The sequence below is a fragment of the Acanthochromis polyacanthus genome, chromosome 12 (assembly GCF_021347895.1).
Source record: "Acanthochromis polyacanthus isolate Apoly-LR-REF ecotype Palm Island chromosome 12, KAUST_Apoly_ChrSc, whole genome shotgun sequence".
NCBI lineage: Eukaryota > Metazoa > Chordata > Actinopteri > Pomacentridae > Acanthochromis > Acanthochromis polyacanthus.
Genome location: NC_067124.1, coordinates 37,378,897 through 37,402,586, shown reverse-complemented (window position 1 = coordinate 37,402,586; position 23,690 = coordinate 37,378,897). Strand labels below are relative to the sequence as shown.

The window sequence follows — 23,690 nt, the reverse complement described above, 5'->3', positions numbered from 1 at the left end:
AAACAGAAGCAGTCGAGTTTATTTTACACTGAACTCCCCTCAGTGGTCGTAATTAGCATACGAGGAATGTTGTTCGCTCTATCTGACACTCAGCAACAGCAGTCTCTTGCCGGCCTGGAAATAAAGCTGGATTTTTGTCATTGTGATGTGCATTGTACTACAGAAGTGAATGTGACTCCGTTCAAAATGAAAGCAAACAGTTTATGATTGTATTGAAAATATACAGGTGCTAAAGTAGAAGCAACCAAAGTGAATGCATTACTGAAACAAAAGCGAGCGAGTATGATTGCATGAAAATTGTTATAAAACGGGTTGTGAACAGCAGAACTTTCTCAGTTTTGCAGCTATGGGCCATGTCGATCAATGTCTGCATCAAGGTTCCAAAAGAATTGTGAGAGGAGCTGAAAAATCTGACTGTAAGACTTTTAAAGATCAGCTAAAAATGAGTGGAAACACAGATGCAGCAGTAATCAGGAGGTATAGAAGGAGTCATAGTACCATTAATGATTGCTGCAGTGGTCGTCCTCCTAAAATGACTCCACAGACAGTGAACTACTTTCACAATCTAGCTCTGAAAACAAGTGCTTTAGACTTGCTGCAGGGGTCGTCAATGTAAATTAGAGTTTCTGTGACAGATTAGACACTGAAGGACCGTTTATGTCATCAGCGTCTTTAGCTGGCGTCCATGAAAACACGCTTACTTGCTGTTTGGTACAAAAATGCAAGATAAAATTTTGCTTGAAGACATGAAAAGAAACCCGACGAGTCTTAGTCGAACATTCTTTGGTCAGATGAAGATAAATGAGTTGGGCTCGGATGGAGTCCAGCAGGTTTGGTGTGAACCTGACCAGGACTACCACAGTGGATGCATGGTCCTGACAGTGAAGCACGGAGGTGGAAGTATGATGATATGGGGCTGGACGTGAGCAACAGGTGTATTAAAAAAAAAAAAAAAGGTGTACAGTAAATCTAAACTGTTATTTTTAAAAAAATTAACCCTACTGTTCAACTTGGAAGCAATACAATTCCTATTAGGTGATAAAATTTGGAATTATTTGTAGGGCTGCAACTAACGACGCTTCGAATCGTCTGAGCACGATACGTCATCAAAAGCGGAAGTGAGCGCGCAATGCAACAGAAATCACCGTCTGACCGGAGCGCGGAACACGGACGGACATCGATGCTGCATCGTGCATGTATTATGTATGCACGATGCAGCGCGGACATCCACGATCTATCGTAAACGCGGATATCAGCGTTTACTATACAGCTGTGTATCTCAATGTGGACATCGGCGCTGCATCGTGCAAACATAATATATGCACGATGCAGCGCCGATGTCCGTCCGTGTTCCGTGCTCCGGTCAGATGGTGATTTCTGTTGCATTGTGCGCTCACTTCCGCTTTTGATGTCGTATCGTGCTCAGACGATTAGTCGAAGCGTCGTTAGTTGCAGCCCTAATTATTAGACATTGAGGAGATATTTCACATGGATGTACTTAATTCTGCTGTACACTGTGAAATCCCACAGCATCCTTGAAGACCTGCACAGCTTTGTTTTATCACCCCATGTTACATGCAACACCAATGAAAAATCCGTCTCCTGTTGTATTCCACATTCCTGGAGGGTACTGAGGAATTATGGGATACCCGTCATCTGTCTTCCTTCGCTCTTTCTCTGTCCGTCTGTGCTTAATCACCGCCTCTCCTCCCCCGTCAGTCATGTATTAATCTGTAATCGTTATGTGAAATATTAATGCCGTTGTCGCTCTTCCTTCCAGGTTAACAGCAGGAGATCTGTCCGTTCAGCTGAATCTGAATGATTACCTGGATATCTACTGTCCTCATTACCCCAACAAAGGGAGCGGGCAGCCTGAAACGCTGGCCCTCTACCTGGTGGCAGAGGACTCCTTCCAAGGCTGCGTGGAAACCAGACGAGCCATCAAGAGGTGGGAGTGCAACACGCCCTACGCTCCGTTCGGACCGGTCCGGTTCTCCGAAAAGATCCAAAGGTTTACGCCCTTCTCGCTGGGGTTTGAGTTCCTGCCAGGGAAGCACTACTACTACAGCTGTGAGTACAAGATGTGCATATTTCTGCAGTACAATTACGCCTTTTTCCTTAAGGTGATCCATGACACGAGATGAGCCCGACCTCTGAACTGACCGGTTTTTCATGTTGAGCAACCACACTGAAGTGTCATGTAATCTAAAAAAAAAAACAATGAAGTCGAACGATTTTCTGGTTTAGATGAAGAGATATGAAATGAATAAATATCAAAAGGTCCCTTGGCATTCGACAGTTTTTCTGCTCAGATTTGCACCAGGCAGAATGGGCTGTAAATTATATTGATTATCAGTTATCTGGACTGTTGATTTCAGTAATAAGTTAATCTGAAATATCAATAAACATTTAAAATTGATCAGTCACACTTTCCAGAAGATGACGCCTTCAGATTTGATGCTTTATTATCACACAAGACAAAGAAAAAAAAAAGCACAAACAGCTCCTTAATTACCAGGCTTGAACCAGGCGATGTTTGGCAGGTTTGCAGAAAAAATGGCTTAACCTGCTGCGCCTCAAAACCCAAAACAAAACAAACAGATTAATTAGAGCCGCCAAAATGACACCACTTATCAGAGCGAGAACGTTGTGAAAACAGACAGAATCATCTGATTTTCAACTCTCCAAGGGTCCTTGAACTAAACATCTGTTGTGTATGGTTCCTTTGCAATAAATTAAGAAAATCTAGGCTTTAAACTGTAATATTAACTGTAACTATTTTATTCTTATTATATTATTTGTTCTACATTTGTATATATATATTATCTCTAATTTCTTGTTGTTTTTTTTACTCAATTCCTCATGTCATTGTTGCACTGCCTGCTCTACATGCCTTTTCAGTTGCTTCCTGGGGACAATTAAAAGTTTTCTGAATCTGAACATTTAGTACTTTACTTTACTTTGCCTCATTTTAAAATTCACCAAACATAAACCGTTTGCACCATATTCTGTAGAAATTCTGCACCGTCTAGCCCAACTGAGAAGCCTTGACTGACTCCCTTGTGACCGACAGTCACCAGGAAATAAAATTCTGAAGAACTGCAGGCAGTGTTTCCACCGAACAGAGAGGAGATGACAAGAAAGACTTAAAGGAATTGTCTGACTTTCGGCATTCCGATGGTCCTTAAACTGTGTGTGATGCACCGTTCCTTTGGGAAAATGAACGAAATTTAAGTTTAAAATCTTAAAATTTCATCTAATTCCCTTCATTATACATGTTTCATTTAAAAAACTGCACCAAAATGTGTGCACCCGCTCACTCAGCGACGACCAACAGTCACTTGACACAAATTTAGAAACTTCTCAGCTGAACTGCAGGCAGTGTTTCCAGAGAGAAAATACAAGAAGATAGACTGAAAGTAAATGAAGTATACTGGACCAGTAAAATAAATGCAGCATGGCTCTAACAGATACATTCAGCATGGTGAAACATACTTCCAGAGCTGATGTGCAGAGACTGAAATGTGACTTAAAACTCGCCCAAAAGGAGTTAAATTCGCCTTAATGACTCAAATCGTGTTTAAAATGACACATTTCCAGATATTTCCAGGTACTTTCAAGTGAATTTGGACAGTTTGTCAGTTATTTTAGACAATTCTTGACCCATTTTGGACATTTTTTTGTTGCTTTAGACCAATTCTGAGTCATTTTGGACAAGTTTCAAATAGTTTTGGAATGAAAATAAAACCCACTGAATCAATAAAGTAAATGCAGCACGGTAGCAGGAAAGTTTGTAGAAGCTGTAAAACTGCAAATAGTAGAATCTCCCATTTTTTCCCCCCAGTGTTGGTAAAAACTTGTGGACACTTGGAATGCCAGGTTTCTTCTTTGGTAGAATAAATAATCAAAAAAATCTGACTTTCAGTTTTTCTTTTTTTTAGAATTTATGTTATTCTAACGGTGTCATACTGCACAGAAGACATTTATTGTTTTTTTTTTGGTTTTTTGTTTTATGTAGTTGTGCTGTTTCCATTGAAAAATGAACTCAGTGATTAAAAATAGGACAGGAGCAAAAACATGATCTGATGTGATTCTAATAATACTGATGTAATATGATATTAATTAAGTCTTATTTATTAGAGGTTAAACACTCAACAAATCTAATTAGTCATCATTAATTGGCTATAATTAGCAGAGCTGCCATAATTACATTTTATTGTCAAATGACTAATGGTGCGTTTCAGAGCGTTTCGAGGTTCAATGCCCTTGTCAGCACGTGGTTTAAAATTTGCCAAGAACTACATTTTTGCATTTTTATGCAATTCTTCTTATAATTTGGTGAAACTACCAAATATTTGCTTCAGGGTTCTTTTCGTGGCATCCTAATAAAAAGAGAAAAATGTAAATATTTGATGTTTCCGGTCAGCGGTCTGTGCAAAGATCTCAGTGTTGGAGAGGAAAGTCTTACATTTTTAACAAGAGTAGCTTTAGCCAGACTTTTTTATTATTTTGTTTTTTATGAGGCCTGAGTGTTGGCAAACTGCAGCTTATTCCATTAATGTTTTCCATAAATTCCCGCTGAATGACATTAATATGATGTTTTCATAAACCTGTAGGCTGTTACAGTCTCCGTGATGGTTTCTCCGTGACATCCTCCCGCGTTTGTCTCTCCTTGCTCGTTTATTTCAAACCACTGGAGGGAGAAAAGGGAGGGAAGAGACACAGAAGATGGCTTAGTGGCTGTAAAATCGGTTGACGTTTTTTTTTCTTCTTCTCCTCCTCCCTCTCTCACTCTCTCACTCTCTCTCTTACTTTATACAACTTTTTGGTGTCAGTCCAAGAGGAGGGAGGACATGAAACAAGGCAGAGAATGAAAGAGTCAAGTGAAAGCGTCGTATGGAAGGGTGGCAACAAAGGAGACAGAAGGGACGGCGAAGTGTAGGAGGAAGAAACGGAGATCAATACAGGACGACAGCGAGGCAAGGCAGAGAAGCAGACGGAGGTAGAGAAGCGTGGAAGAGTGACAGAGGGGGGAGAAAGAGCAAAAGATGGACACAGTCTGACAGTACAGAGGTGGGGGGGAGGGAGAGAAAGGGATGAGAGAGGATGGATGAGTGGACTGGAGAGGAGAGAGGAGGACAACAAAAGAGAAAAGGGATGGATGGGCTAAGGGGAAAAGAAAGAATCTTTACATAAATTACTGTTGTGGTGTGGAGGGTTGGGGGGGACAATGGAGCATTGTGAGGCCACGAGAGGCACACACACTAACACACACATGTATGTACGAACGCACACATGCACACTGGCCTATTGTGGCAGCTCATGCCAGTTCACAGAGAAGCAACAAAAGGTCTCCCCCCCCTGGTCGGGCCACTTCGGGCTCACAGCGATTGTGTATGTTTTGTCCGCAGCGCAGATAAGGCGTAAAGTTGGTCCAAATGTCTGGCTCTGGGGTTTGAGCGCTGAATGGACCCGCGGCACTGGAGGCTGCATAATGGCATTAGCCCGGGAGGACAGCACAATGGTATTAGAAACACTAATGGCATTAGTTGGCTCAGTCTGAGCCCGGCTCAGCTCTTCTCTCCCACAGACTGTGACACCGACTGTCTTCATGTGTGGATCCGCGAAAACAGGAAACACCTTGACGTCCTCTGATGGTCGGCGGCTCCCAGCGTGGAAACGTGGAAAGAGGAAAGGGATGGCAGCAGAGAAAACATGAGCCACTTAACAGAAGAGTTTCCACCGCTCTGACGACACGTGAGCTACGTTTGAAAAGCTGATTTGACAGAAGCGGCAAAACACTCCAAACACAGCAAATACAGAAAAACTACAAACGTTATGAGGAAAACTCTCAGGACTGACGAGCAACGTGAACTTGAACATCTCTCGTAAAACTGAAATAAAGCTCCATCAGAAATCACTTCCTCTTTATTAAACTGCTGCATTTATTCTCCACCATCTAATATGAGGGAGACATAGGGCCGTGTAATGTCGCTGAAAAATGTCTGTCATGTTACAACGGGTTACTTCAGATGATCTCTGTAATCATAGAAGGAAAGCTTTGCAGCCTGTTTATTGAGACAAACAAGTTAAAAACATACAAATAAATGTAAACACATAAACTAACTGATCTTGCCTTCATATATACTACCATTTGAAAGTTTGGGGTCACTTTGAAATGCCCTTATTTTCAAAAGAAGAGCATTTTTTTCAATGAAGATGACATTAAATGAATGCTAAATCCAGTGCAGACATTGTTAATGTGGTAAATGGCTATTCTAGCTGGAAACGGCTGATTTTTAATGGAATATCTCCATAGTGGTACAGAGGAACATTTCCAGCAACCATCACTCCTGTGTTCTAATGCTACATTGTGTTAGCTTATGGTGTTGAAAGGCTCATTGATGGTTAGAAAACCTTTGTGCAGTTATGTTAGCACATGGATAAAAGTGGGAGTTTTTATGGAAAACATGAAATTGTCTCAGTGACCCCAAACTTTTGAACAGTAGTGTACATTAATTAAAGAAAGTAAAACCTGGAGGTGCACGGAGGGCGACCAGGGTGAATCAACGTTGACTTTGAAGTTATTAGTAACTGAACAGGGTCGGGTATCACCGCATGGATTACCCAAACCAACCTCTGTGTACTCCAACATCACACCCATTAGGCCTTGTAGCAGATGTTTCTTAGATGGAGATGTGATGGGAAAGGGTCATTGGGAGTTTTTAGACTGCAACCTCCACTAGGGGAGGTCTGATGCCCAGGTGGGTAACGGACTAGCAGGCCTCGAGAGACCTGCACTGCAGCCAAGAAAGACCAACAAAGGGCGAAGGAGCTCCATTATTAAAAGACATGACTGTTTATGAACCAGAGATGGAGCATGCTATGGAAACGCAGTGTGCGTTTTCATTTTGTGCTTTCCTTTTCATTGAATTACTGTAAGTGTACTGGTCAGACATCATTAATGGTAAATGATTGATTTCAGACACTGTTTAGACTTTAATTCTGTCAAATACCTTGTAATGTATTTCCTGCGTGCTCTGTGTTAATACATAAATCACAACGCTAATGTGTTTTGAATACCGGAGAAACATATTTGTGCTTACAACCCAAGCGATACGGCATGTGCAGTCAGGAGTCTGCAGCTCTGCCGCTCGAGGCTGTTTTGGCACACCGAGCTAAATTTCCCTAAATCTCAAACTGGAAAAGGACAGAAAATTTGACTTTCCAGATAAAGTCCTCGGCACATGTCGTCACCGGGATTGTTGCCCATTTTCTTTGAGGCAAAACTGGTGCAGCTCCTTCAAGTTAGATGAGCTGGTGCAGAGTAATCTTCAGGTAATATCCGGAGATCTGGGCTTTAACCTCCAGGTGTTGTTGGGGAAATGGTGTCGAATGCTGTGAAAAAAGGCCTAAATGTGTAGTATTACAGCAAAATAAACATTAAGTGTGCATAACTTTTGAAATAATTCTTTAAAGGCTCAGAGATCTGGAAAAAAATGGACCTGAAGTTCATACTTTTATGCGCCATCGTCATTCCAAGTTGTTTGTTTTGTATTTCAGCCATGGCAGTTTCTGCCTAATTCTGCAGCCTTTCTGTCATTCTGTGTTGTAGCTTATCAAAGACAAACTGTTGGCAATCACACACTCGGTTATGGCGGTGTCTCTGTTGAGTTAGCAGCTGTCTGTGAATTATTCAGATCTAAAATCCTTCAGCTGCAGCTTCCAAACAGTTTTGTTTTGTAGAATCCGTGTTAAACTGACAGATGATGCTGACCTGATTTCCCCCGTGAGCCGCGGCCAGTATCGACATCGAAGAATGTCGCGTTCTTTAATGGTCTTGATTTCATATTCTTATTCATTTGTGCAGATGATGTGCGGCGTGTCAATGGGAGACGGTGTAATTTTTCATCCCGATATCGTGAAAACAACCTTTTCTGTTCTTCAGCTTTTCTCGTCTTCAAAACCGGCACAGGGATTCTCAAAGAGTTGATTTTTACAGAAGGATTTCGCTCGGCGTATGCTAATTTCTTTTCTTATTTGACATGTTAGCGTCTTGAATGCTCGCTGTTTGTTGGGTTTAATAAGTAAGCGGCTTATTTACATCTGTCTTTTCTTGTTCTTTGCAGCTCTACCCACAGATGAAGGCCCTCCTCTGCCATGTATGAAGTTGCGTGTCACAGTGTGCTGCGAGCCCAGTGAGTACACTCCTCTTTTCATCTCGTCATTCTTTCATGCCTCCCCTTTGTACACCAACAGACTCCTCTCTCTGTCTCTCACATCTCCACTATCAGGCCTGTATAGCATGATGTTTACACTGCTACTTATCCCTGCTTCCTCCTCGCTGTTTTACTAATTCTCCGCTGTTACTGGTGAGGCTACATTTATCTTTTCTCTCCAAAATCGCCATTTTAACCGTGTGGGATGAGACTCTTTCAAAAATTAGAGACGTGAGTGCAACGCTGTGCAATATCGCCTCTCGCGTTATTCCTAAGTTGAACATTATTTCCTCTTATGAACAGACAGAAGCAAATGTTTTAAGAAGAGCATATTGAAATTGCAACCCAATGCAACAAAAGTCAGTGCACCAGTGATTTCCAATCAGTCTAACTGCATGAACATGGTTCTAAACGGTGCTGTGGACAGCAGAACTTTCTCAGTTTTGGATCTATAAGCTGCGTCCATGTCTGCATCATGGAAAAGAATTGTACACAGAACTGAAAAATCTGACTTTGAGACTTCACAAAGATGGAAAATGATACAGGAAGCTCAATAAGCAACTAAAAATCAGTGAAAGCAGTAATAATGAGGTATAGAAGGAGCCACAGTACCACTAATCATGGCTGCAGTGGTCGTCCTCCTAAAATGACTCCACAGACAGTGAACTACTTTCACTATCTAGCTGTTAAAATCAGACTGCAGCTGCTTCAGACTTGGTACAGGAGTTATCAATGGAAATTAGAGTTTCTGTGAAGCTCAGACAGTGAAAAACATCAACTTCTATGGACGGAAGTCAAGAAAACACGAAACCTCCACATTAAACTTTGCTATAGAACACAAAAAGGAGCCAGATGAACGTTGGGAGAACATTCAGATGAAGATAAATGAGTTGTTCTCAGATGGAGTCCAGCATGTTTGGTGTGAACCTGACCAGGACTACCACAGTGGATGAATGGTCCTGACAGTGAAGAACGGAGGTGGAAGTATGATGATATGGGGCTGCATGAGAGCAAAAGGTGTTGGAGAGACGACATTTATAGATGAATGTCTGAGGATAAACTGAAATGCTGGCTGACTAGAAGCTGGAAGAAGAGGAATGCTACGACCTGTACATGCATGTGGCATGACCTAAATGCAATCGAACATGCTTGGGGTGTTATAAGGAGAAACGTAGTGCAAAACAACCCCTTTAGCAAAAAGTAGAGAGCATATCTTCAAAAAATGAAGAGGAGGATTGAGTCTGACCTCAAAAACGAGGGTGAACGCACTAGGGCTGGCCCCAGTAGTGGTTTCTGGCCTCCGAATATTCGGGCCCTATTAAAGACGAATATCCGAATATGTGGCGGAGACGGCCTGAATATTCGGATCCGTTCATCTGGTCTTCAGGGTCCAAATTTTGCCTTTGTTTTGTCTTCAGTTAAACTGAAGAACTCCCAAACAGCAGAGGTCTTCAGCATCTTGTCTTGTGTTTATGCAACGAAGTGAAGCGTGACGTCAGAGTTGGCAGAACCCCGGCCATTTGGGTGGTGGTAAGAAACACGAATGGATGAGCCGAGACGAGCCGAACACGGCGGGATGAGCAGAAGTAGGCCGAAGGCGAAGAGACGAGCTCCGAATATTTTCGTCTGGGGGAAGGAAGGGGTGATCACATAGACATACACCCCCGTCAAAAGTTTTAGGACACTGTCTCATTCAAATAAAGTAGAACCTGTCCTACACCTTTTGACAGGGGGTGTATTTCATCACATGGATGTGATCAGGGCAGGACTCTGATCATACATGTAAAGTTTCAGGCAGATTGGAGCATGTTCAGGGCATTTACACAGCATTTGAAGTTTCATGGTGAAGGATCAAAATTCCAGAGGCCGTCACGGACACGCCCTTTGACTTTGGAAACAGATTTTAATAACTGTGGATCATTAAGGCCTCCTGTATGTACTGGCCCAATTTGAGGTGAATTGGAGTTTCCCCCTAGGAGGAGTTCGCTCTAGAAAAAATGAAAAATGGGCAAAATCTGACATTCAACGCAAAATACCTCACTTCCTGTTGGGTTTGGAATGTGGCTGTCACTGACTTTTTTGTTCAGCCTGATGTGCTGCATATGTGTACCAAATCTGGTAGATACACCCCCTGTCAAAAGTTGTAGTTGCATTCGGATACCAAAATTAATATCCGGATGCTGCCGTAGCGAACGAATATTCGTGTCCGGCCCTAGAACGCACAAAGTATTAGAAAAAAATCTGATTTCTCAGTAATAAAAGGTGTGCAGACTTTTGTTGCAGTGAGTTTCTACTGTGTGTTTTTAATATATTAAACCTAAATTAGTTTTTTTTTTTACTTCAGCAAATACATTATTTTTCAACTTCAAAGTAATCCAATTACTGTCAGGTACTGAGGGTTCTTAAACATCAGCCTACACCGCCCTTCCACTCTGTGTCTTTTCTCTTTTTTTACCTCCTTGTCCTTCCTCATTCTCCCACTCTCCATCTCTCTGTCCCAGTGTGAAATTCCCAGAGTTGATCTAATCCAGAGCCCGCCTGGAGTAATGTTAGTCTTCCAGTCCAGTGAGCTGCCCATTCCGGTTGGGAATGTTGCCCAGTCGCTGTGGGAATCCCTGTTGGTGTGTGCGCCCGTTTCCCCGTGTCTGGTGCACTTTGTGTTTTTGTGCGTGGCTATACGGGCCCTTGCGTGCGTTCTTTGGCAGTTTAATTCGTACAACTCGGTGTGTTTGTGTGTCCTGACATGTGTGTCTGAGACGTCTGTCCCAGTTCCCATCCCAGTGTTATCTGCAGGGGGCTTGTTGTGCCGTCCTCGGCTCATCTAACACACACTTTTTTCTTTTTTTTTTTCCAGGGGAAACTGGCTTGCAAGGCTGTCTAATGAAATACCTCCCAATCTCACAGCCTTGATTAAATTTTGGCATGAAAGGAGGGATGGGAAAAAAATTAAAACTGGAATAAAAAAGAGCTCCATCCGTCTCGAATGAATTCTTAAATGCCATCACTGTTCCGGTGCGAGACAGGGAGTAATTTGCTGCGTTATTACCAGAGTGAAGGCTGATGACTTTTTTTATATGCTAATTATCCTGCTGTCATTAATTAGAAATACCACAGATAATTGTTCAGTGAGAAAATGCTAATGTAGTCTTGACCTTCTGACAGTATTCCCTGATCAGCCTATCGGAGCTGAAAATAATCAAAATATTTGAAATCACCTGGATTATGCACGCTGGGAGACACATCCAACACGCACACTTGACTTTACTCGCTAGATTTAAAGCATTATATCCTGCTGAGACCTATATATTAATGGTGCTTTTGCTTTAATGAAACAGAAATGTAATCGTACTAACAACCAGATTTTGTAGGCATTTACAGCAAATCTGTTTGAGCACCATTTTCCACCAGATCCAACCGTACTGGACAACATTTTGGCGATAAATCCTTTTGGAAAGCTTGTGTGTGCGTACAAATACCAGCTAATTTCTCCTCCTTGTCTAAAATTAACTCGGCTTGTGTGAAAATGAACTAAATTTGCTGCAACATGAGAAAACATGGGATCCATTGATCATTTCTGTGTGCACGGCGTGAACTCATACACTTTAAAATCCCCTCCATTTTATGAAAGGTAAATTAGCTAAGATTCATCCTGATGCTAACGCCATCAGTCGATGCACACAACAGCATGTACTAACAAGTTGGACACCGTCCTCTCAACTGCACCAGGGCTGGAGCATACCAGCTTAGACGGGGTGGAATGTACCACTCCAAATGGAGGGGTGCAACAGTCAAGAAATGTTCGCCTTTGTTATAGCCATGTGTTCTCGGTGTAAAAATCAGCTCTTAGTGGATGCCAAAGCAGTTAACCTTCCAAAATATACATTAAATGCATCTTTGATTAGTAGAGAAATAATTCTTTTAATATGAAAACATAAAAGACCTGCTAGGTTAGAGGTCGAATGCCGGTTTTGGAGAAAGCTAGACCCACTCTGGATGAGTTCTTTAAGCCCTGACAACTGCAAACATCTTGTGGATGATTTTTCTGAAATGAGCAGCAGGTTGTACAGTTGTATATCTGCTGCGTTGTTGTTTTCTTTCTTCTCGTTTTTGCTTGCATTTTATTTACACATTGGATTGGGTTCATTTTGTCGTTCTCTACTATACGAAAGTGTTACTTATTTAAACCGACGATTCAGAAAAGGTTGGTTACCTTGCTGACATGTTTCGACAGTTTCTGCTGTCTTCTTCAGAGCGTCATCTGACGTTTGCTGACGTGTCCTTTTAATCACGTGGTCGGTTTGACAGATCTGTCAGAATCTGTCAAACCGACCACGCCTCCAGCCGTCCGTGGTCTCTGGAGGATGGTGTCCCAGGTGTGCGAGAGGATGTAGGCCCCCTCGTCCCGGTTCATGGTGCAGCCCGCCCGCCTCCTGATTTCGATGGCTTCCTCGATCCATCGTCTCTATAAGGCGGTTTCTGTGGCGCGCTCGCTTCTTTTCCAGATTTTCCAGGCGGCGGAATATTATGACACAGTTTTTGTCCGATCTTCCTTTTAATAGTTGGATTGGGTTCATTTTGTCGTTATTTACGGTTATTTATTTGTGGGTGATGTGGGGCTGCAATCAAATCAGTGTTTTTTCAGCTTCACTGTTGCATCAGTTAGCATACACTGAACAGCTGCATTACATTTTAAGCATATACACACTGCCGTTCAAAAGTTTGGGGTCACCCAGACATTTTTATGTTCTCCATAAAAACTCCCACTTTTATCCATGTGCTAGCATAACTACACAAGGGTTTTGTAATCATCAATGAGCCTTTCAGCACCGTTAGCTAACACAATGTAGCATTAGAACACAGGAGTGATGGTTGATGGAAATGTTCCTCTGTACCCCTATGGAGATATTCCATTAAAAATCAGCCGTTTCCAGCTAGAACAGTCATTTAGCACATTAACAAGGTCTGCACTGGATTTATCATTCATTTAATGTTGTCTTCATTTAAAAAAAACAAACACTTTTCTATCAAAATTAAGGACATTTCTAAGTGACCCAAAAACTTTTAAACGGTCGTTTATTTCTTAACCCTCTAAACTCCAAGCAGTTTTTGCTCCTTTCTGATTTTTGCTCACTGTGAACAACATAAAGTCCCGCATATTTGTGGAAATAGGAACAACCTTTATTATTTTTATTTGCACTAATTCCAGTTTGCGGGAAAATGGTGCAGAAAGATGTTTCACCGTGCTGAATGTATCTCCTCTGCTCACTGTTTCTGAGCCATGCCTCATATATTTTATTGACAACGTATGATTAATTTTGACTTATTTTCATACTCGTTTCTTCTGTATTTTGTGTAAAATTAGTTGGCATTTCAACCACACATTCCCAGATTTTTTGTTAAATGTTGGTTGCAGCTGAGTCACTCAGGACTTCATGGTTGCACTGAGGAATGCTGAATTTTTTTTTTTTTTTTTTTGCAGAATCTGGTTAGAACAAACAGTTTATTTTTGGCAATTTTTAGAAGAATAAAGTGATTTTGATGAAATGTCACCATTTTCCAGAAAGGCACATCATAAGCGGTTAGTTCAAGCACTGTCAGAAAGATAAAAACCTTCAGTTTTTTTGCAGTTTCATCCTTGGATGCATTGTGTAATTTTGGCTTTTTTTTTTTTTTTTAAACGCAAGGTTTGGAGTTCAGAGGGTTCAGATAAAAACCCCTTTTCTCTAAAGTAGAAAGAGTTCCACCTACAACGATGCACACACGTCCTTTTTTTTCCTTCCCTAATTTTTTCCCTTCCTCTGCCTCTCATCCTATTCCTTAACCAAAACTAATCCCGACTAAATTTCAGGATCTCCCGTCTTCTTGTCTCTTCCTCCCCCTCCTCGACTCCGACCTCTTTCTTCCTTCAGTCTTCTGTCATTCCTGAAGTGGCACTAATCCCCCCCTTCTCTCTGTCTCCTCAGCTCTCTCCTCCCTTCCTCATTTTTTATGATCTTTCGCTACTGGAGCAAAACTAATCTCGGCACCAGTCTCTTTACGCCGCCGCTTCCACCTCTGTCTCTTTGTTGTGTCTCCGTACGGCCCTTCGCCTCCTCTCCATCTCTGTCGCGGCCACGCTGCGTTGGGACGAGGAGGCCGGAGAGGGAGAGGAGTTAGACGGATGAGGGGGGCGTCCATTAGCGGGGCGGTTTACCAAAGCTGCTCCCCGTGGTAACACCTCACCTGCATCGGGTTCGCCTTTTATCTGACAGGTGAAGCGTGTGGCCGCAGGTGACGGCAGCTCCTGTCCTTTAGCGACGTCTCTTATCTAAACTTCAAACCCTTCTTCTTCTTCTTCCCCCTTCCATCCCAGTGTTCTTCTTTCCCCCCCTCCTGTCTGACTAAAAGGTGTTTCCACGTGGGGGATGCCCCGTCGTGGGTGTTTAGAATTAATTACCTCTGAAGGACGGAGCGGTGACAGTCCGTCAGGTGACGCCGTCATTGCTGCAAGGTCACCTCTCTCCGCTGTGTGAATGTGTGTGTTTATCGCCTTAATTTAACCGCTAATGACGTCCACCCCCACCCCAAACCCCCTGAACGTGTTTTTTGGCTTTTTTTTCCACCCCCTGAGCTGCTGCTGCTGCTGCTGCTGCTGCTGCTTAAAGGTGCTTTAGCTGCTGTTGCATCAGAAAAACAGAATCAGCAGACTGGTGTCATGTGAAATCCGCGGCGCCCCACAGCCTCCTATTGCATCGGCTCGCCCCTCGCTCCATACTTACCTTTTCTTTTCTCTCTCTCGCGCTTCTCTCTACACTGTAACTTCTCCTTAAAACTCCTCCTGTTGTGTTTATCTCTCTTGTTCTGCCTTCCTTCTCTTCCTCCAGCCGTCCTACTGTGAGAAACCATTACAGAGCCACTTCCCTCTCTCTCTAATTGATTCCCTTTCTCTCTTCCCTCTTTTTTCCCCGTCGTCCTCCCGCTGGGAGCAGTCCATTACGTTCATTTTCAGTTTGCGGAGCTTCGCCATTTTTTCCCCACTTTCCGTCTCTTTCTCCGACTGTCTTTTTCTTTTACATTTCTTACATCACTGCCTTTCCTTTCGCCCCCTCCTGCTCTCGCCCCAACAAAAAAAAACCTTTGTACCCCCTGAACTCGACAGACGGGACAAAACTGGACCGGCGCTCGCTGCTGTCTCAGATTCGCAAAATTTCATCGTTTTCGCGTCGTTCGGTTTCGCCCGATTCGTAAATTTTCGCGGCGCTTTTATTTATTGCTAGAAATGGTTAGCATTAGCTCCTGCGTTTTGTAAAATGGCGGCGTGCAGGAGAGGTGGGATGGTGGAAGGTTGTGTGTCTCTGCAGTGAGGCGTTCTGCACACACACACACACACTCACACACACACTCGGTGAAATGCGGTTGTGCATGTACAGTTCCACATGCATTTCTGTCTGCAGTGCAGAGAGGAAACGGTTCTTGCAGTCACGCCACGGCGGACACCGTTTTTCAGCTCACCACGACCCGAAAATTAAGACGCAAACGAGGACGGAGGTTTCGGCTTCTTTTCTTTTTCTTTTTTGTTGCACAAATGATGTGATTAAATGCGGATCAAAACACACACATCACACACACGCCGGTAAACACAAGGCATCCAACACGAATTTTCGCCTCGCAAACCGCGGCGCTGAGTCACACGCTCGCTGATCCATTCCGGACAATTCAGCACAACAGAAATATTAGAAATAATTTCCACAAATACGTTGAATTTATCCAGATGTAGAAACATTTGCAGCCGCAGTCCTGCACGTCTTTTATGCTTCTGTTACTGCCATAACGCTGCAAATATCGTTTCATTAATTTGCCGCCAACTTATAAAATAAACCTCAAATATTTTTATTATCGTCGATGGATTTTTTGTGAGAAAAAATCTAAATTAAACGTGAATATTTCCTGATTTTGCTCCTCCTCTATGACAGCAAACTGAACAAAATACAGACACTTGTGCTCTTGGAATGTGGGAAACACTGATTGATCATTTTCAATCATTTCTGACGTTTTTTAGACAAAACGACTAATTGATAAAACTAGAAAATCGTCATTTACAGCCTTGTTTGTTCACAATTAGAGGTGAAAGGATTAAATGATTAATCAGCGAGTCGCTCAGACCTGCAGTAATAATACGATTCAATATCAATTATTGCATTTATCATCAGTTATTTCAATAATCCATGAACCAAACTGAGTAATCTTAATTAATCGATCATTTCTTACATGTGAATTTTCTGGTTTCTTTCCTCTCTGTGACAGTAAACTGAATATTTTCAGATTGTGGACAAAACAACACATTATTTGTCATCTTTAGGAAACATTTTCCACCATTTTCTGACAAACAACGAATCAAATAATCCAGAAAATAAACGACAATGAAAAAAATCATCAGTTGTCTGCTCACTAATTAGTAAATATTCTGCGGTCGGGGCATTTAAATGCTGTTTGGTTGCAGAAATGCAGTATTTTCAGTACAATAAAAGGGAACTTTAGATCATTTTCATGATTTTTTATATTTGTGTATTTTATTTGATTCAACTATGATATCGCTGTTTAAAACAGGAACTGTTTAGCTCTTATTCTCTGCTTTAATTCTTCCTGTAAATGCAAAAAATATATAGTTTCAACATCACTACTGCAATGTGCACATGTGCAAAAGTCACATTGTGTTTTCTGCTGCATGAGATAAAGCAAATTAACCCAAACGCGTCATGTAAACGCCTTATTTTGCTGCTTGGTGCAAAAATAGACTCAATTTCCACGATTCATCGTCTAATTTATTTTGAGCTCACAATAATCTTTATTAAAACTTTAAAACACACACAGTTTGTTGGCATGCGGGCTCCATGTGTGCACGGTAAAATGAGAAACAAACACCGCAAAGGAAGATTCGTTGGCAGGAAAAAATCAGTTTGATTGTTTAAATCGGCTGCACAAATGTGTGCCTGACGAGTGCAAAGCCATCTGCTGGTGCTGCACCACATCCAGCTGCCTGCTCTCCAACTGCTAAATATTCTTCAGTCGGTGCATTTAAATACTGTTTGGTTGCAGAAGTGCAGCATTTTCAATTAAAAAAAAAAACTAAACTTAATCTTTTTTTAAATTTTTGTACCTTTTATTTCATGCAAGCACGATATCGCTGTTTAGAGTAGAAACTGTTTAGCTGATTTTCTTCCTGCAAACACTTTAAGGCTGCAAAATGTATAATTTCATCATCAATACTGCGACTTGCATGTGTGCAACATTCGTATTTTATTTTCTGCAATGTAAAATAAGAGAAATTAACTCGAATGCGTCACACAAATAGTTTGTTTTGCTGCTTGATTCAACAATAAATTTGCGTGGTTTATTATCTGATAGATCATCATTTATTTTGACGTAAGGCTTCTTGAATGCTTCTTTATTAAAACTTCATTTAAAACGCACATGCATGCTCCACATGTGCACTGTAAAACAAGAAAGAAATTCTGCAAAGGAAGATTGGTTTGCAGAAAGAAATAAAGTTTGATTGTTTAAGTCAGCTGCACAAATCTCCAAAAAACTATTTTGGATGCATTTGCTAGGGCTGCACCATATGCAGAAACAGCCTTTTTTTAAACGTTTTTTTTATATTTTTATGTAATTCTACTCCCCTAGAAATCACCTCAATCTTTCTAGGACGACTAATTTCTCTTAAAACGTGAGATGTTCGAGTGGCACGGTGAAAATTCTTGCATTTCTTCCTGTCGCGGTGCCACTGTTCTCCGCTCTAGGCCTGCACCTCGCTCCTTATTTACTGCTTCGTTAACCCTTAGCTGTTCGTTAGCCGCACAGAGCCTCACAGTAATTCGTCGTCTCGTGTCTCGTGGAGCGACACGTCGTCTCGGCTCGGTGGGGGGGGCTGCTGTTGTCGTCGACATGTGTTTTTGCGTTGCAGCTGCGGAGTCAGAGGTGGCTTCAAGGCCGCCGCTCGCTTTAATAACACCTGCGCAGCTCCGTCCTCCCGTTTCTACCTTCCGAGGGGTTTTAACGGTTTTTCCGGCCTCTACCTGCGCTCCCTCCTCGCCCCTCCATCACGCCATCCCTCCATTCTTCCCTCCATTATTTCCTTTTAGTCCCCCTCCTGCTGAGAAAGTGACGCCCAGACACAAACACCCCCTCGTCCCGGCTCCCTCTCTTCCCTCCCTTCCCTCTCTCTTGTCTGACCTTGTTTCAATCTTTCCTTCGCCGTACTTTCTCACTCGCTGCCGTCCCTTTCATCTTCTGTCCACTTCATGGTTTCGCTCTGTCATTTTGAATTTTCTCCTCGGTTTTTTTTTTTCTCCCTCGTCTTTTTCATTTCCTGTGTCCCCGCCGCCTCCTTCTGTACGATCTCGATCATTCCTACGCTCTCTAATTTACATAACACTATCTTTTCCTGTTGCCGTGCTTCTCAGAGCTCTTTTTTTATCCGACCTTTAAGGGAATTTGCATAGGGGGACATATTTAGGGTTGCGTAGCCAAGTCAGTACTCATTTTTCACGGCGTTAGTCTTTGAGTAATGGTAAATACCTTCCCCTGGTCATTTGTCTGTTTCTTGCTCCTTTTGTTCCACAAAGCAGCAGCAGCTTTATTGAGGAAGCAAAGCACGCGAAAATGACTAATCAGCAACTTGTTTCTTTGCCTCAACTTTATCTAAATCTCCTTTTCTCTCTCTTCTCTCTCTCTTCTCTCGCCTTGTTGCAGCATCAGAAGGTTCAAAACAGATACAAGGTGAGATCCAAAGTCTTCAACTCAACGCGTAATCACCTTCTGCATGCCTACGTGTCGGCGATTGCGTCTTTTCTGGTGGAAAATCAAGTTGAAACGTGCTTCAGCAGCAACAGAAATGAGTCAGAATGATCGTTGAAGGTCTCGTTCCAAATAAATGAGCAATCATGAGCTGAACTCCTCAGAGGTTTGGGTTAATTCAGCCGCTAAGGCACCGGTGATTTCGGGGGATAAGATGTAGAACGAGATCAGTGCTCCAGTTTGTCCTAAAAATGTTGGATGGGATTTGATTCTAAGGCTCCGATTAACCGTCTGAACCCAAAAACCCAGCGGCAGGTTTGAAAAGGAAGGCTACGGTCTACAAATTCAGTAAAATTACGACATTTATCGGAATGAGAACAGAAAAAAATCATCAGATTTTCTGCTTTCTGAATATCCCTGAAGGAGTCATGTAGGATGTGTGATTAAATCCGAGAAAAAAAACTAAATTTAAGCTTTAAAGTCTGTTATTTCGTCAACGGAAGTCGCCAGTTGGTTGGAAAAAAATCACCAAAACTGAACTAATCGTGTGTGGCTCATAATTTGCCGGTTTGTTTTAAAAATTACACTTTTTATCTCAAAAGAAACTGTACAAACAGAGAGAATCATCAGATTTTCTATTTGCTGACTGTCCCTGAAGTAGTCATGTATGATGTGTGATTGCAAAAAAAATCTAATAAATTTAAGCGACAGAATCTATTATTTCGTCAACAGAAGTCGGCAGTGGATTGGGGAGAAAAAAATCACCAAAACTGCACCATTTATCAGGCACAAAAACTTAAAAGACTGTAAACAATCATCATATTTACAATTTTCCAGCAGTACTTGAACTAATCATGTGCGGCTGCTGCTTTATTTTGACCCCAAAACTCACCAGTGTGTTTAAAAAAAGGCACGTTGTCTTTTTAAAAATCACCAAAATTACAAAATTTATCATTAAAGAAATTGTAAAACAAAGAAAATCTTCAGATTTTCTACTTTCTGACTGTCCCTGAAGGAGCCATGAATGATGTGTGATTAAATCTGAGACAAATAACTTAACATGAGCTGTAAAATCTATTATTTCGTCGGTAATAATTGCTATTTTAACCCTCTGAATCCAAAATTCATCAGTGGGTTGTGTGGGGGGGGGGGGGGGGGGGGTGAACACCAAAATGACACCATTTGTCAAGTTCAGTAAAGAATCATCAGATTTTCAGTTTTTCAGGGGCACTTGAACTAATCATGTGTGACTGTTGCTTTATTATAAACCCAAAACTCACCGGTTTGTTTAAAAAGGCACGTTATCTTTTTTAAAAATTGCTGAAATTACAAATTTTATCCTGAAAGAAACTGTAAAAACCAAGAGAATCATCAGATTTCCAACGGTCCTTGAACTAATCATGTGCAATGTGCCGTTGCATCAGGGGAAAAAACTAAATTAAAGATCAAACTTGGCATATTTCAAGAGTTTTATACAATGATCATTTCATTTTAACTGTCCAAAACCTGCCAGTGGGTTTGACAGGAATGTCATCTTTTCTACAAAAAGCCAAAATTACATGATTTATTATGAGAAGAAACGGTAAAAACACGGAGAATCGTCCGATTTTGTACTTTCCAACAGCACCTGAATGAATCATGTGCTGCTCTATCGGAAAAAATTAAACAAATCTAAGCATAAACCTGGCATATTTTATTATATTTTTGATAAAAATCACTTTATTCTACATGACTCACTCTTAAAAATGTTGCCAAAAATAAAAAGGTTGCACCAGATTCTGTAAGAAACTAAATATTCTGCACTTAAACCATGAAATCACTCCTGTGTGACAAAAACTCAGGAACGTCTTGGCTGAACTGCAGGCGGTGTTTCCACAGCACAGAGAGGAGACAAGTTAGAGAGACTAAGGGGAAAACAAAGCATAAATGGTCTATAAAATAAATGCAGCGCGGTTCAGTTGTTGGAGATCCATTCAGCATCTACAGATGATGAGCAGAGCAGAGAGACGAAGCTTGTAGAGGTTGTGAAGCTGTAAAAAGTTTGTAGAGCCACAAATATGTTCTAGTTTTTTTTTTTTGTCAATTCTTGTCAAATAAGTAATCAAAGAAATGAAACTTTTGCCCCTTTATTAATAACTTATGGACATTTATTGAAACATTTCTCAGGTTTTTCTACTTCTTTTCTTAGTTGTGATGTTTCCATGGGACTTTCAGTGAAAAATGAACCAACAGTGGAGAAAAATGCTCAGAAACTTGGGGTTTGGAGGGTTAGTTTGGATGCCAAAGAACTTTGTCGAACTTGTAGAAGAAAAAACAGCCTCAGACCAGAACAGTAACTGGTATCCACTTTCTTTTGACCATGTTTTCATGTATAAATGTCCCTCCTTGTTTCAGAAACCGGTCCTCTCAGCAGCGTGGCCTCCATGACGACAGCCTCCCTGCCCTTCATCTTCATCCTCCTCCTCCTCCTCCTGACCACCTGACCGGCCCGTCCTCCGCCGACCTCTTCGTCGAGGGATCCGGACTAAACCTCCGCTCTCGGACGACAACGCTAAGCTATTGCAGACGACACCTCGGTGGCTTGTTTACCTGTGAAATCTCCCCCCAAAAAAACCCCAAGCAGAAACGGGGCCACGGTGACTCAGGGAATCGCAGTGATTCATTTCTTGTTATTTTCCGTCTCCCACCTGTTGTGTAAAGTGCAGAATATTATCCAGTCGGACGAGTCGCGTCCCGCTGTGACGCCACCAGAACAATGAGTCTGTCAGGGCTCAAACTTTTCCCACTCCTTCATCTCCGTTGCTCATTTTCTGCTCGTCGTGTTGTTGTTTTTTTTTTATTTTTTTAAAAGAAGAAAGCGGCCAAATAAAGTCCTGCAGCGAGTCGGGCTGCAGGTCACTTCGCTGAGACTTTTCCTGACACGCTTTGCAAAGAAATAAAAAAAGCCGACTCCCTTTTCTGCCTCATCTACATCCGAGCAAAGATAAATGTGTTCTACTTTTGCAACTAATTAGATTTTGAATCTGAAGGCGCTTTTTTTTTTTTTTTTTTAAGGAGGAAAATGGGGGGGATTGCTGTGGAGGAGTGATGCTGGGCTGCTGCGCCCCCTGCTGGGATCTTACTGGTTGTACTGGAGCTGAACTGGGTTGTGGGCTAAAACCAGTAAGCGGACTCTGGATGCTGGTTCTGTGTGGCGAAAACAGAATAAAATGCAGAACAAAAGGGGTTTATGGGTAAACGGTGAATCGCTATCGGTCGATTCTCCAGGTGCGCCAACGCGCACTCAAGCTTCTTTTTTTTTTAATTTTTAGATTCTTCGATGTTAGTTGTTGCTGTATAGTTAATATATTCTGCAAAAAATAAGATATATTAACTATATAATTCCATTTTTTAGTAAAAACTGGTCTCTTTTATTTAATTATTGCAAAAAAACAGACAGAAATGACCTTTTTTTTATAAGCAGTCAATGATTTATTTTATGTGTGTATATAAATGTGTGTTTGTATCTCCATTTGTTTGATTTTCTCCCCCATTTTTAAAACAGAAAATAACCAGAATTGATTTTTAAATGACACTAGAATGATTTAATTGTTTATTAATTTTTCTAAATTAAAAAAATAATAATAAAATGGAGAATTAACGTACAGTAGGATTGCATTTTTCCTCGCAAATGAATGAAGTTTGTGTATTTAAAAGAATTATTTCCCAATTAAATTTAGGTTAATTGTACAGCTTATTCAAGCTTTTTTTGTTTGTTTTTTTTTAAAAACACATTGTTAGCACTTAATATATATTTTTTCCTGTCATCAATGCTGTAAATCCCACCTGTCATGTTGTTTTTTCCAAAATGGGTGATAAAACCGATGTTTTTTTGTATAATAATTCTGTTCGTTGATGTAGTTTTTGTTTGTTTCCAGCAGGATTCCGTGGTTAATGTCCTGCTTTCACATTTTAGTGAAGAATGTAGCTTCTTCTGTGAAGAGCCAAACTGCAACCTGAGCCTTTTTTACGCGGCAAAATAAATACGTTCTCCTTTGATTATCATTTATCTGTCGAGTGTATTGATGTTTTCTGCCACACACACACACACACACACACACACGGGGTGTAATACACAGGAGATAAGGAGGCATCGGGGATTTCAGATGACCTTGCGGCGTGAGAGGCCGTTGTAATGTGAGGAACCCGGTGGAATATCGAGTTTTTATCTAAAGCCTGATAAGACTTCGGATGCCTCAACAGACTTGTGGTATTAATAGACTCCGCGGCTATTTTCAGTCAACACGTTTGTGATTTTGAGCCCTTAAAAGAAGCGTTTTAAGTATGGACGTGTACATCCAAATCGGCTGTAAATGCATTTCCATTTATATAGGCTGTAATGTAGAACGTCTTGTGAAGCCCGAGAGGCAATTTCCTGGATAACAGGCCTAATGCTGCTATTTCATGCTTTATGATCTCCTCTGATGACATGTTTGTCGCCGTCGAGGCATGTTGTTGTTGTGAGGCGGCTTTGATTTTGACCTTCTCATACACATTTTTAAAGCATTCTCTCACCAACAGCTTTCAAAAAGAGGACTAATGCGCCAATGCAACAGTTTGATATCGAGTTTTTCTTTCGTCTTTGATTCCAGGAAGTGGAAAAACATCAGATCACAGATTCTATTTTTTTTGCATTTCTTTGCGGCAGATCTTCATAAT

General features: G+C 41.5%; 1 protein-coding gene across 2 annotated transcripts in view; it reads left to right on the top strand.

Moving 5' to 3' along the window:
* Nucleotides 1-23,036, top strand: part of si:dkey-246i14.3 (ephrin A4) — a 61,641-nt gene extending 38,605 nt beyond the window's left edge. The window contains exons 2-5 of one of the 2 annotated variants that reach the window (XM_022204803.2): nucleotides 1,781-2,070; nucleotides 8,130-8,198; nucleotides 18,948-18,974; nucleotides 21,387-23,036. In XM_022204803.2, coding sequence (XP_022060495.1) covers nucleotides 1,781-2,070; nucleotides 8,130-8,198; nucleotides 18,948-18,974; nucleotides 21,387-21,475 — 475 coding nt within the window. In that variant the 3' untranslated portion in view covers nucleotides 21,476-23,036. The remainder of the gene's footprint in view (nucleotides 1-1,780; nucleotides 2,071-8,129; nucleotides 8,199-18,947; nucleotides 18,975-21,386) is intronic. The other variant, XM_022204804.2, reaches the window with a different exon arrangement.
* The last annotated feature ends 654 nt before the right edge of the window (nucleotides 23,037-23,690 follow it).